This window comes from Pyrus communis, chromosome 10 (assembly GCF_041283825.1).
Source record: "Pyrus communis isolate YQ-2024b chromosome 10, ASM4128382v1, whole genome shotgun sequence".
Lineage (NCBI taxonomy): Eukaryota > Viridiplantae > Streptophyta > Magnoliopsida > Rosales > Rosaceae > Pyrus > Pyrus communis.
The window spans coordinates 25,577,263-25,591,648 of NC_142574.1; the positions used below are offsets into that span (position 1 = coordinate 25,577,263).

The window sequence follows — 14,386 nt, forward strand, 5'->3', positions numbered from 1 at the left end:
TTAGCAAGTTTGTGGTGGAAGACTTTGAGTATGCCCTCTAGGTACTCGAAGCAACACTTCTCCTGGTGATGTTTAGTCTCAAGTGTTGCAGGGGTTTTGCAGCAGGTGGAGCTATGGGATTCACAGGTGATGAGAAGGTCCTGAGGTAGGAGGAAGTGTGGGAATTTTGTCTGGCTCGATGGGTTGTTGCTGGAAATAGGCGCGCTGACGAGTTTCCAGGTTGTAGACAATGAAGAGGAGGAAAACCTGCTGGAGGAGACGAGGATGTGTCGAGATCCTGTCTGAAGCTAAATGTTTTTTTTTGCTTGCAGCAGCTGCACATGCATTGGCAGTAACTGAATCGGAACATGACCAACGAGGTTAATTCAGAGTGTGCATGCTAGTACGTAAGGCCAATGGACTTTGGTACAATTTGGCCAAGGTGGAGATTGTTGGATAATGGCCAAATGTTTCCTTGTTTTGTGGCTTAAATTGCTCCATGTTTTGTGGCTTTTTCAAAGCCATGTTTTGTGGCTTTTTTAAAGCCATGTTTTGTGGGAGAAGACTTGGATTAAGAAAAGCATAAAAAGAGAGCATTTGGCAAAACAATATACGGATGAAGAGATGTAAAAGCATCCAAAGAGATGGTGAGAGCATTTGGCTCTACCATGGGTAAGGGTGAGAGAAAACAAGAGAGCTAGAGTGAAAGTATTCTAGTGAAAGAACTCTTGGGGTAGAGTGAGGCTCTTGGGAAAATTCTGTGAGTGGGTGTACAAGGGTTATGGGATTGGATTATGTCGATTTAACTCATGTGTAACTTGTACTGTTTTTCTCATAGTGAAGAACAATATCTCTCCAAGGACGTAGGCAGGTTTTTGCCGAACCTCGTAAATTTCTCGGTGTCTTTATTTCTTGTATTTTAAACTATTCAACTGTGTGTGATTTTGGTGATGTTGTAATCTGAATCTCAGTTCCGCACTAACGAACGGGCCAAGGCACAACATTATTCATGTCAAAATTAAAGCAATGTGAGAAAAATATAGTTGTAAGTAAAGGTGGTAAATCAACCCATTAGGTTATTAACAGTACCCATTAAGACTTATTTAGTTTGATTTTGCCTTACATAATCATCACTACTAGCAATTTCATCTTTATATTATGGTGATATCATATTAATCGGATCTTAGCATGTACCTACATATTAACAATCCAATGAGTTTAGTTGTATACTTCGAATTGAGAAAAACTAACACTACATATACAAAACTACCATTATTTGCTCTGCATGAAAGACAAGGGTTTGTTTCAGATGAAATCGTTAATATATTTCGATCGATGATGCAAAGCAGGCTTTGTGCGGTGCAGGTGATGGTTTTACACATTCGTAGCTCTCCAACATGACAACGAGTATATACATCAATGATCAATAGCGTACAAAAGAATGTGTTAGTGCCTGACACGGATGACACAGCCGTAGGTATAGGATCCAAATATTGGATTTGAAGTTTGTGTTTATTAACCACACAATTCTGTCAAATTTTTTAGTTGGATTAAACTAAACTAATATGGATCAATTAATTTTTATATTGGACGTCTTGATTTTGACGTTGTATCAAAGTTGAAAATTCATTTATGTGCCGAGTTATATTTAGCTTCATTTATTTAATTAGGTAATGGTATAGAAAGATTAAATGTATAAATTAAATTATGTAAATTAAATGATGTGATTGTTATTGATTGAATTGTTACTTATACGTTAATAAATATGTTCATTTCTTGTTGTTGACACATTAATTAATTTACATATTTAATTTATAAATTTAGCCACTTAGCATTACGTATCCAACTTAATTGACCTACGAACATAAATCATCCTGCGAAATTGAGAGTATTAAAATCTCAAATTAATTAGTAAATTGATGGGTTTTCTTTAGTTAGTCTCGATGAAGTTTGTAATTGGTATAGGAATCTTAAAAATTATTTTGACACGAATACTCACAAGAGAAAAGACAATGAACGAAGGTTGGTAGCAGCATGCATCAGCGGATGAGACATCCATCAATCTTTTAGAAATTTGAAAAGACTTTGATAGATTCCAGGGTGTACGTATGTCAACATCGAAAGTGAATGAGGCAAAAGGGTGTCTAGAATTGCCATTAAAAAAAAGGAATTTTAACCCAAAAAAAAAAAAAAAAATTCCATTACTATTTAATTTAACGAAAAATTACATTTTTACATTAAAAAGTTAATTCTGATATTATTCACTTTACCTTTTATTTTGTCAGTTTTGTTAAAATTCAAAATTTTCAAACTGTTTTAATTAGTTTTCCTTAAAAATAAAGATAAAATGATGACCACATGCAACGAATCCATTGCACTTCTCATCAACTATATAATATACTCTTTTTAGTTAAATGATTTTTAAGATTGATATAATTCTTCACTTTTAATTTTTTATAATAAAAATGAAAAAGTGGCTCCTAAGTTTACCCAACATAAATCATTTTGATCATTCATTGAAAAAATCTGGCAATATTCTTGCTAAGTAGACGGGTTGGTTTGACAAAAATATCATCAAAAAGGTGATCACATCATCGTTCATGTGATAATTTAACGAGGATATTTATGAATTTTTCACTGAATAACCAAAATGATTTACAGTGGAAAACTCAAAGACCATTTATGTGGATTTTTATTTTAAGGAAACAAAGTGAGCAGTATGCCGATCTCAGGTAGAGGTGGCAAATCAACCCATTGGGTTGTTAATGAGTACCTGTTAAAACCCATTTAATTTGATATCACCATAATATATATGTAAGACTAGTAGTTATGATGATAGTGTAAGGCGAAATCAAACTAAATGGATCATATTGAGAACACATTGACAATTCAATGAGTTAATTTACCACCTTTAATCTTGAGAATCATTTTGGATAAAAAAACCACTATACATATGGTACTGTGTAAACAAGTTAGAGGTAACAAAACGTTGAAAGTTTTTGTGGTTGGTACTCAAAGGGGGAGCGATAGGTGCAGTTGCATGGGACCTCAAATTTGAAGGGCCCCTAAATTTTTGTCATCTAATATCATGTAATAATGTTATATATTTTAAAAAAAAATTGCTTTTGTTAACATTTTAAAACCGTATTGTGCACTCCTTATTAGAATTTGTTTTTCTTTCTAAATATAAAACTTGGAGTACAATGAAATATTTTGAGTGTCTAATAACACCCTAAAAAAAATGAAGTTTCTTAATTTTATTATATAACAACATTGTATATTCAAGTAAAACTTTAAAGTTAGAGGCCTGAAGTTTTTATTTCATGTTTGATTGTTTAAGATACAACTGCTTTTCATTATTTAGTGAAGATTATGTTTGTAGATCTTTTTACTTATCATTAAAGACACTTGTAAACATGCAATCAGTAAGTGCTAAAGGCTTTTTTTTTTTTTTTTTTTTTTTTTTTTGAACAAACGATATTATATACACTAAGGGTGTGGAGGAGTGGCTAAGCCTCACAATATGCTAGCAATAACGTGGTTCAAATTCACCTTTAACGATAATTGAACCTAAGACATCTCGCTTCCAACTGAAGAGGAATATCATTAGACCCTAGTACTAAATGACTTTGTTTTGACTTAAGTGAATGCTTTCTAGTATCAATACATTGTCATACTTTTTTAAAAACTTAAAACTATTTTAAAGAGGACTTCTTTTACAAATTTCGCACAGGACTCCCAAAATCTCAAAAACAGCGTTGTTGGTATTTCTATGAAAGTTGCCCACATACTATATAGCTCTTCGTCTACGGATACTTCTCTTTCTTATATTTGAAAAAAGTTCAGATTTCGAATGGCCCTTTCCGGTGGATGTAAAAAGCGTGACGTTAAACAGCAACAAAAAGAAAAACGGGTTTTGTGCTGGTTTTATTATGGCGGTAGTGTGTTTCGGCCTTAAACATCTACAACCCAATAAATTAGGCTCAAGTTTCAACTGATCCAAAAAAGAAAGGGAAAAAAAGAAAAAAAAAAAAAAACATCTATAGCCGAAAACTCAAGGGTCCATTTAATATCGTTTTTCATTTTTAGTTTTCAACATTTCTGGAAATGAAAAATACAATGGAGAGAAGAGGGATGAACAAAAGCCGAGAAAGGATGCAGATGACGCTTTATCGCAATGGCAGAAAACAATGATGTCTATGCATTCTAGTGTGGATTCGACTCCCACCAATCCTCCTTCCTCCTAACAACTAACAATTTAATCCACTAACACTATCGTTTGTTTAAAAAAAAAAAAAAAAAAAAAAAAAAAACCCCGGTGGTGGAAGATACGTACGCAGAAGAATACAAAACGGAAACTAAAACCTCATTGAGCAATTTTTAATAGGTATTTGTTTCTCCCGTTCTATCCATTACACCCTCCACCCGGCACCCCTTAGTCTCACCTTTCTTCAACCCTAATTCCTCCATATACATTGCCTTCATCTTTATAAAAACAAAAAAAAAGAAATGAAAACCAAGAACTAAAAATGAAACAGTTATCAAACAAGCGATTAATTGCTTATGTTGCAATCAGCACTAAAGTCAAACCTAATCTTGTTCGGCTTCGATTGTACAGCAGATGTAGCTCATCTCACTGATGAAAATTAATGCAACAAATCCACACTGACATGTACAAACATGATAAATGATATGTATTATGTATGTAATACGGACCACCTTTCCGATAAACCAAAAAACCAGATAATCAGCTCACTCAGGCAAATATACTATTGGCATTCAATCAAAATGAAGGACATCGACATGCTCTCCCTACAAAGGCTTAAGTGCTTCAGCAAAAGTGCAATGATGCAAAGAGACCAAATTATTACAAAAAAAAAATGGTGCAACTCTTCCGCGACGACCGTAGCAGATGACAATTTAAGACAGCTTAGCATTTTCTTTAGCTAACGACAACGAAACAAGCTCAGTACAAGAACTACAAGCACAAAATTCTGAGGAAAAGAAAATTGAACTGAAAAACTTGAAGGATAATCTATGACTTCTTTTTCCGTATGAACTTATGTGGTGGGCGTTTTGAGAATTAACCATTAAACAATAAAAGTTCTAAGGTTACTTGTAGTGCTTGGAAACCTTTTCGACTAGTTTATCCATGAACTGGCATTTCCTGTCAAATCCCCAGCCAGGGTTGCTCTGCACATCAGAAGAATGCGATGAGCAAATGCTTCTGCAGCATTTCTCGCAAGAACATTTAAATACAAACAAAATAAAAATGGATGAAAACGAAAAGCAAACCCGAAGTTGCAACATACGCATTCCATGAATGGTAAAAGGAATTGCAAAATAACTTTAGTCAACAAAGTTATGCATAATTGGCATTGCATTTCAATATTATGTCGTAGAGATGATTAATTCTTACTCTTCACCTTGACCAAAGGCCAGTAAACAAGCAGTAAAATGTACTGACATGCTGGTTAAATGCTATTGAAAAGGAGTGTTTTCTAGTAAATGCTATTGAAAACAATGTTTCCCTGATTTTTTGCTGTTGTGTCTCGATGTTTTGGCCCTGCTGTTTCTGTAGTTTGGCTTTCTTGAATGAACTATCTTGACCAAAAAAAGAAGAGAGAAATTTACGGAGAAAACAAATAGAAAGGAAGAGAGGAGAGAGAGAGAACTTGGCTTTCTTGAATGAATTTGATCTAGGCCAAAAAAAGGAGTAATGGAGAAAACAAGGAGAAAGGAAGAGTGAGAGAAAGAACCGGTGCAGTGGTTCTGGAAAGTGGTGGGCTCGGATTTTTTTTGTTAAATAATTAATTAGTAAATTATTAAAGGATCAAGTAGTTAAATAATAAGATATTGAAGTGTTTGTTAAAATAGTGTTGTTAAAGACGATTAGTTAAATTGACTAGCTAAATTAGTTTTTTAACACTATTGTTGGAGATGCTCCTACAATGTATCTACGTATGCAGTCAAATCCATGTCACCAAACTCTTCCTTAAAGACGTTCCTCACACAATGCAGTGAAAATAATTCCTAGACAGAAGAAACAGTACCGCCAACATGTGACACAAGATGGTTTGACGAAAGAACCAACATAAGCAACAAGCCAAAAAATAAAAATAAAATAAAATGCTGTTTTTCATGCATAGATAAGCTAGAGATAACATGTGCGCAGGGACAAATACATACCTGGAGAGAGAGCACTGCACGATCAGTGAATCGCTTTACAGATTCAGGTACCTTTGCAGGCAAAGTTTTAGCAACTCTTTCTAACTCTTGTTGTTGTTTCTTTGCAGTTACCCTATCTGGTCCACTGTAGTGATCAACAATTTCCTTCAACAATGGAACTCTTTCCATCACCTCTTTCACCGCTTCCTGATGATATCAAAGAGGCCATAGAATAACAGACACAAATGAGCCAGACACTTACAAGAACTGTAGTTTTATTATTCATGAGTATGCTAGAAGTTTGAAAATCACCATACCAATTGCCATGAATTAAACAAATATAACCAGTGGAAGAAAAATAAAGTTTTAACACTGAAAAATCCATCACAGTTACAGTCGTCTGGTTCAAATAGTAACAAAAGAATTAAATCATAAGCAAAGGTCGACAAAAGTTTAACCAAAGGCGTATATGAAATGTCCAAAACTATAACCAGAAAGCCAAGTACATGAAGGAAGTGTCAACTTTTATCTTTATCTTTAGGTGATAAAAATCCATGCCAAAGAGAAATTGTCAAGTTAGAGAACAAACAGATGAGGTGAATACAAGAATCAAAACCCCCACATTATGTATCATGGTTAACGTCTAATCTTTGTCACTCTCACTCTGTCAACAAGAACTCCCTGATATTAAGCAACTTGCCTAACTATTATGTGACAGATAAGGTGATGAATTCTAAGAGAAGATATATGTTCAAGAATAAGTTCAATTCATCATCATATCACTACCCGGTAAAGTATAGAGAGAAAAAGAAAAGAAACAAAACGAAAAACTAGATGGCATATGTTCACTAACAAAGAAAAGATGATAGCGCAATCAAGCAAAAGAAAATTCAGATATAACTTTCAAAGGGTTTCTTGTTTTAAACAAACCATAATTCCAGAGATCAAATTAACTACTACTGAACTACAATGGCTTAGCCACAAATAGCAGGCCAAACAAACCAAGCTCCTAATACAGGCGTATAGCGTGACTTGTAGACAAAGATGCAGGATTTGATTTCAGAATAACAAAATCAGCGGACAAGATAACAAAAGACCAACAGAACCTACCTCCCACTCCTCATGACTTTGAATACCCTCATATGCCATCAAGAAAGGCTTCATCTTCTCAAGCACATCCCGAAGAGAGATAGGCGGCTTCTCATCAATATCTGGATTTTTACTAAAATCCTCCATCAGAAACTCGGGCTCACATTCTATCTGCAATCCAGAAAAATACAATCAACTATCACAATCCGTCGGAAAAATAATAATGTTGAAGGTTATAAGTTATCCAAAATTATCAACCTAAATGCACTACAACCAAAATTATTAACACAATCTGTCGGAAACAACAATGAACCAGGTTACTCATTTTCTAAACTTCCTTAGCAAGCAAAAAAATACATAACATGGAAGAACTCCTTACCATATAATTGGTATGCATGGCATCCACAAACGCTTCGTCCAACGGCGAAGGGAGCACTTCACTACTCATCTCCTCAAACCCTTCAACCAATTTGTTCATATTCTCAGGGCCAAGCGTCTTAGCCAGCTTCTCACCATCAGCATTGTCTCCAAGATAAAGCCCCGAACCTTTTCCTTCGTCCAAGTCCTTGCCTTTGTCACTCCGTCTAAAGTCTCCCCTTCCCCTGCCTCGGCCTCCTCGTCTTCCTCTCATCCCTCTGCCTCTTCCACCACCGCGGTCGCTGCCGCCACCACTACCCCCCTCAGCATCATCCCTTTGCAGTATCCCAAGTGCTTTCGTCACCGCCTCTTCCCGGGTCAACTTTGGACCTCTCGGCGCGGCTCTATTATGGGCCGGATCCTGGTCGGGTCTGGCCTGAATGTGCCGGTTCTCTTTCTCAATTTGGGACTTTGGAGCCACAAAATGCCTGTTCACCTCCTTAACTAGGAGCTCCGGGCCTGGTTGACTCATTGGTTTCCCCCGCCCGCCACCGGGCAATGGCAGGTCCAACCCGTCTTCCCTTCTGAAAAAAAAGGGTGTAGCGGGTTTGCTGGGGCTGGCGTCAGAGGCCACCGGATCACGTGCCTGTGGGCCGGGTTGCACTTGACCCGGGCTCGGTTGGCTCATTGGTTTCCCCCGCCCGCCACCGGGCAATGGCGGGTCCGACCCATCTTCCCCTCTGAAGAAAATGGGTGCAGCGGGTTTGCTGGGGCCGGCGTCAGAAGCCACCGGATCACGTGCCTTTGGGCCCGGTTGCACTTGACCCGGCTGGACACGAACAGCTGCTGAATCGGGTCTGATGGAAGAGACGAAGGAAGAGAAGGACGACGGTGGTTGGGACGAAGCCAATGGTTTACCGCGCCCATGGCCGATTCCGGGTACCGACGCGGGAGGTTCAGATTTGGGCTCGTTAGAATCGGATTGACCCGGGACGCGATATGGGGCAACGAAGTCAAACTGACGGGGGGAAGATGGGCCGCCGCGACCACGACCTCGGCCGCCGCCGCTGTTGGAGGAAGTGGAGAAGGGGATTAGGGTTACTTTGGAAATGGAGAGGTTGGATGGATTGGTGAGCTTTCTGCCTATTCCAATGGCGGTTCCTCCTCTCATTTCTGCGATTTATGGGTTTTAGGATCGGCAGATTTTGGGGTTTAAGAGAATTTCTTCGTTAGACGGGGTGAAGTGTGACTTAGCTGTGGAGTGGAGAATTTCACTCTTTTCTAAAAAAAATTTCTCTCTATTATTTTCTTCTTTTTTTTTTAAATGAAAAAAAAAATTGGATTTAGGGGTTTTTTTGTACAATACAAATTCTGATTTTATGGATTTAAATGGAGAAGACATGTTGAATTTAGGGTGTGGTTTGAATGTCACCAGCATTTTACCTATCAGAGTTGATTTCTACTACTACTAAATTTTTAGTTTTAATTTTAATCATTTATTTCTTGTATCATTCAATATTATATAATATTTTAAATATTTTAAATTTATGCAAAATATGGATGATTGTACGTCTTGAGGTTCACTTTGGATTTATGCGTCAGAAGCTTTCAAACGAAGAGATGCAGACCTTTCAAAAGACATAAAGAAATTTATATTGTTCAAGGTTTTGAGTTTGTAAAATTGATTGGTAGAATAAACTAATAAAAACGGTAAAATTAAAATTGAGTGACTCAAATTTCTCAATCCACAGACTTTGAAAGCAAATATCCAGAGTAGATGTCAATTTTAATTGTACAAGTAAAAGTTCGAATGTCATATCGAATTGTCCACATTTTGCAATTATCCACAGAAACCTTTCTTTTTTGGTACAACACAAATATATAGCTTTTGTGAAGGGAAGCCCAAGGACCAAATACTATCCAAGAAAAAAAGAAGAAGCCCAAATACTAATTTGCAACAAACACGCCTAGTGAAACTGAGCCCAAGTACTTGGGATGACATAGTCCTTGCAAACCTTTGCTGATCCAGTTTAACCTCAAAAGTTTTTGCGTTGCTACTTGCTAGCTATTTGTTCAGGAAATTATTCTCATGTTTAAGTCCGTGTAATTTAACAAGATTACAGTAAAATATAGCATAATCTCAATCCCTTTTTCCTCTTCTGTTTGTGATGTAATTGGTCTTTGTAAGCATGTTGTGCCTTGGGTTCCAAGTCTCATGTTTCTTACCTCATTTGCATAATCATCATTCCATATCATAGGCATGATAGTGCATAATGCGTCTTATAAAGTGACACGAACATATTTAACTTTGGTGATGAGCATATGACTTGTGTGCCTTGATCACGAGGCATGGGATAGTTTATTTGAGTAAGCATGTACATCGAGTCTCACTAGTCACTTGATTTTATTCATGTGTGATCTTAGACAAAAAGTGAAACATCATAAGTTCACTATAGACGTTGCCTTCCAAATTTCTAATCAAACCAGAACCTCATGTAAACATATTACAAATATTAAACAAGTTTAACCTAACAATCTAAAAATTACCAAAGATCTTCATTATGAACTTTCTTCCGTCCCCTAATTACCACAGAACCCCACATTACTGAGCAAAACTTAATTAAGGGTAAATCGCAATTACTTTTAACTCCAAACGCTTGAACTTCCTTCCTTTCAGACTAGTACTGACCAGTTGGTTTTGCTTGCTGCAGATAATTAAGTTGGTAACCTTGTGAAGAATATGAGACTCAGGACCACTGTTCTAAAAATCCCCGCATAGTGCCGCCTAGGCCCCACCTAGGAGCTAGGTGGCTGGCCACCGTCTTGATTTATGCCTAGGCATTTGAAAATTAAGAAAGGGCACTTAGCCTGCTGAGGAGTCCGCCTAGGCATCTGCCTAGCCCACCTAGATTGTGACTCATTTAGACTGAAAAATAGATAACTTTCATTTTGCATTTTATTGTTTTCAATAAATTGTAAAAGACTTGTTGAATACTTAAATAAACAGACATTATCTTCTTGTTCCCCATATTTTCACTATATTCCAATACTTCATAATATATATCATTTTATTTTGTAGTTTATGATGTAATTATGTATATTTTAAGTATAAAGAGACACTTATTTACACAAAATATAATAGATTTACTTAAGTCCGCTTAGTCCGCCTAGGCGCCCGCTTAGGCCTCACCTAGCCACCTAAACACTAGGCCCTAACCCGCCGCCCGACTAGCGCCTAGCGCCTTTTAGAATCTTACTCAGGACAGAGGTGTTTCTAATCTTCAATAGAATATGTGGTTAGTTTAAAGTGTACGCTTGATCATCCGCTAGTTCACTTCAACACAGTTATCTTCAACGTGAAATTTAGACATTTTAATATACCTAGCCTTTGTCTTTCTTGTCCTACAAGGGACAAACTATGTTAAATTTCTGACTAATACATATTTTTACGTTGAGGAAGAAATTGAGTCAGTAGCCAAATTGAGAAATTTTAAATCGCTGAAGTGACATCTTGATCGTGTTACTGGATATGAATTAATTATGCTAATAATTAATCATTGGTACAAGAAAAGAGAAAAACAATTTTCATGTTAGAGAAGTGACGTGTAGGAGAATTAACCATGAATTTGAGATAAACTGATTAGGGATGGCGTTGGAAGCGACTTTTCAGTGAAACTGAGACATGAGATAGTACATTACATGTCATTATACAAATAGTGGGATTTGTATATTAAAAAGTTAATAACTTAAAAAATAATTTTCCACCACTTACATAAAAATATGTAGTATACCACCCGTATTCCCATCATAATTAAAAATTTCTCTGGCGTTGGCCATTAACTCGAGAAATTTTTCATTGTGATCGGAACACAGATTCTACACCACGTTTTTATATAAGTGGTGGAAATTTTTACTTTTTAAGTTATTAACTTTTTGTCACATATATCCTACCATTTGTATAATGACACGTTATGTACCACCACGTATTCCGGTCACATTGAAAAATCTTCCCACTAACTCAAAGCGGATATAACTTGTACGTGTGTGCCTTTGTGAGATGACATGTTTGTATTAGATCTAATCATGGATACCTAAGATTAAAAGATCAAGGCCACACTTCTTGTGAGATTGTGCTACTCGAAGTATTGTTGGTTAATTTCTTTGATGTGGAAATTTGAGCGGATTTTGGTCTTTCCAAGGAATGCCTCATATAGTTACACGGCACTGACATTCAAAAGAGAACAACCTGAACATGTAACGACTTTTTTCGTCCCCATCACATTTTTTTGTTGCCTATATTCCATATTTTCTTACACTAAATGCTACTGATTTGATCTTCTCAGTAGTATGAATATTGTCTCCAAGATTGAGTGTACGTCTAAGTATGAACTATTTCAAATTGTGAAAATGAACCTTAACCTAGGCTTATATTTGAAGTTTCTTAACCTAGACTTATATTTGAAGTTTCTTAACAGTTAATATATTTCTATCGCTTTCTATAGAAGACAATGTATATGATTGTTAAGAAACTTCAAATATAAGCCTAGCTAGGTTAAAGGTGACAACCCTAATTAACCAAATGATGTCATTACCAATTATAAATTAACAATGCATTCGAGCAAGACTGTACGTACAGCGAGCCACTCCATTTGGCTGCAGATTTTTCACAGTATCACAAGAGTAAGGCAGAAATGAGAACGAACGATTTCATATCGTTAATTATTTTATTTATAACTTCTATGATACAACAATTGCGGTAATCAGATTAGCAAACAAGTGAGTTGCTATTGGTCCTTTCTTTCTATATATTGACGTCTAAGACAAGGATTAATTTGCAAAAGACAGTTAGATACTTAAAAACAAAACATGTATGCAACCACAAGAAACATCAAAATCAGACTGAGTCGTTGTCATTTTTCATTTAAAATACTTGGAATAATGTAGAGACAATAATGAATAGGGTTAGAAAGAAAGTGACGATCCTATTCTTAGAAGATAATTAGTTGTTGGGTTGTTTTAAACTGAGAATTCTTGTGTTTAATTAGGCTACAAGATGTCCTCTTTCTTTTTTTATAACAAAATACTGTCCGTCGTTTCAATTTTTACTAAATTGTGGTCAATAATTTTTTTTATTTTTTATACAAAGACATTCGGAACGGGGGATTTAAAATCGCCATTTATGAGATCAAACATAAGGTCTCTCACTTATAAATATAGAAGAATACCATAAGTCTATAGTATTAGCAACTCGACTAGTATTATCTATGATACGTTAAATAACTATGTTTTGAGTTTGTATTCTTTATGTGTTTTAAGAAGTTAATCTGTATATAGTCTATCCTTTATCTTATTGACTTTGGCGACTTTGTCAAATGCAATTTATGTGTACACACATTTCTAAAGAAGGGAATCAGGTTACATATGAATAAGCTTCATTTGGGGCAATTAATTCTGCATATTACTGGTGTCTGCAATTCCAAATTTTGTAACCTTTGCTCATGCTCATGACATTTCGTTTTGTTTCTATTATCGTTTTTGTTGATCATTTTTGTCTTTACAGGTATTGACATAGTCTCCCCACTTGTATCTTATTCGTTTACTTTCATTTACTATCAATAAGTTTGGTGGAGAAGGGGGGTGTGGGATTTCTAGGTGTAATGGTCCTCATCCCTTCAGAGGAGAGTAGGTGTCTCGTACATGCAACCATTGCCAAATAGCTAATCTCGCCTAATTTTTCATCATTTGAAAAAAATATGTACACATATATCTATATATTCGATCATGGGAGTTTTAATGAAACACTTCTAGTACTGTTTACTTTTAACGTTAAAGACATTTTTAGCCTAAAAAATCACTCATGCTATTATTCACTTACACCTTTATTTTATCATTTTGGTTAAAAGCTAAAGTTTTCTAAACCTTTTCGTTAGTTTTCCTCATATTCATTTGGTCCCTTTTTCAGTGACTACCTAGGCTTGTTGGCCATAATGGAGACTCCATAGTTTGAATACATTCATTGAACCACATGCATGTTTAAATCCCCATGAAATAAGAAAAACCTATAGAATACTAAAGCTGCATGGTAAAGTTTTTAATTTTATCGGAGAGATTCTACTCAAGATATTCCCATCGATTAGCGCGATTGTAAAATATGTTAAACATAATTAATAGTAAACTATCCCACTAATTAGTGGGTCACAAGATTCTTATAACATTATTCCCATTATTTAAGAAGGCATTCCGAGAATAACGTGGTTAATTTCTTAAGGCACCCTTCATGCATGACTAATTTCTTAAATCAACTCGATTTGATTGTCCCTCTCAAAAGGAAATCATTATCATGCTAAAAGACAATATGACACACACATATATGTCATTATATGTCATTCATGATAGTTTAATCAAAGAACATATTTACTTACAAGAAAAGGAAATTAAAATAATTCTGACTCTTGAATTTTCTGGGTTTATTAAATTTTTTATGAGAATCATTTCGATCACCAACCAATAAACTTTCAAAGAACAACCCTACTCCTTTAAAGTAAAACTGTAGCTGCCGAAGGGCCCTTGGTTTTGAGGTCGGGACAATCCTTCTCGATCTCTTCCCTCTTTCTCTCTTTGTTTCCAGTCATGGTCGCCCTCTTATTATGCCGATGAGAGTCTTGATAGTTGTTGTCGTGGTCATGATTTTGACATCTGTTGTTTCTAATTTGAGGTGATGATTTTTGTGGATTGTTTACTTGACAAAGGACTATAAGAAGGACACTCAATGTTTGTTGGAGGTGACTCATAG

General features: G+C 35.8%; 1 protein-coding gene across 1 annotated transcript; it reads right to left on the reverse strand.

Annotated features, from left to right (window-relative positions):
• Window positions 1-4,735: 4,735 nt before the first annotated feature.
• LOC148693779 (uncharacterized) lies at window positions 4,736-10,591 on the reverse strand. Its single transcript, XM_088678689.1, has 4 exons — window positions 7,616-10,591; window positions 7,258-7,407; window positions 6,169-6,354; window positions 4,736-5,172 (listed from the first exon to the last, which is right to left on the reverse strand). The coding sequence occupies exons 1-4, from the start codon at window positions 8,762-8,764 to the stop codon at window positions 5,092-5,094; spliced, it is 1,566 nt and encodes a 521-aa protein (XP_088534815.1). The 5' UTR covers window positions 8,765-10,591; the 3' UTR covers window positions 4,736-5,091.
• Window positions 10,592-14,386: the final 3,795 nt, after the last annotated feature.

Bases quoted from the DNA above. Each gene is read 5' to 3' on its own strand.
- LOC148693779 (XM_088678689.1), bottom strand. From the start codon at position 8,764: ATGAGAGGAGGAACCGCCATTGGAATAGGCAGAAAGCTCACCAATCCA. The intron at 7,408-7,615 runs GTAAGGAGTTCT...TCTGGATTGCAG, and splicing joins CCATGCATACCAATTATATG to ATAGAATGTGAGCCCGAGTT. The intron at 6,355-7,257 runs GTAGGTTCTGTT...TGATATCATCAG, and splicing joins AAAGTCATGAGGAGTGGGAG to GAAGCGGTGAAAGAGGTGAT.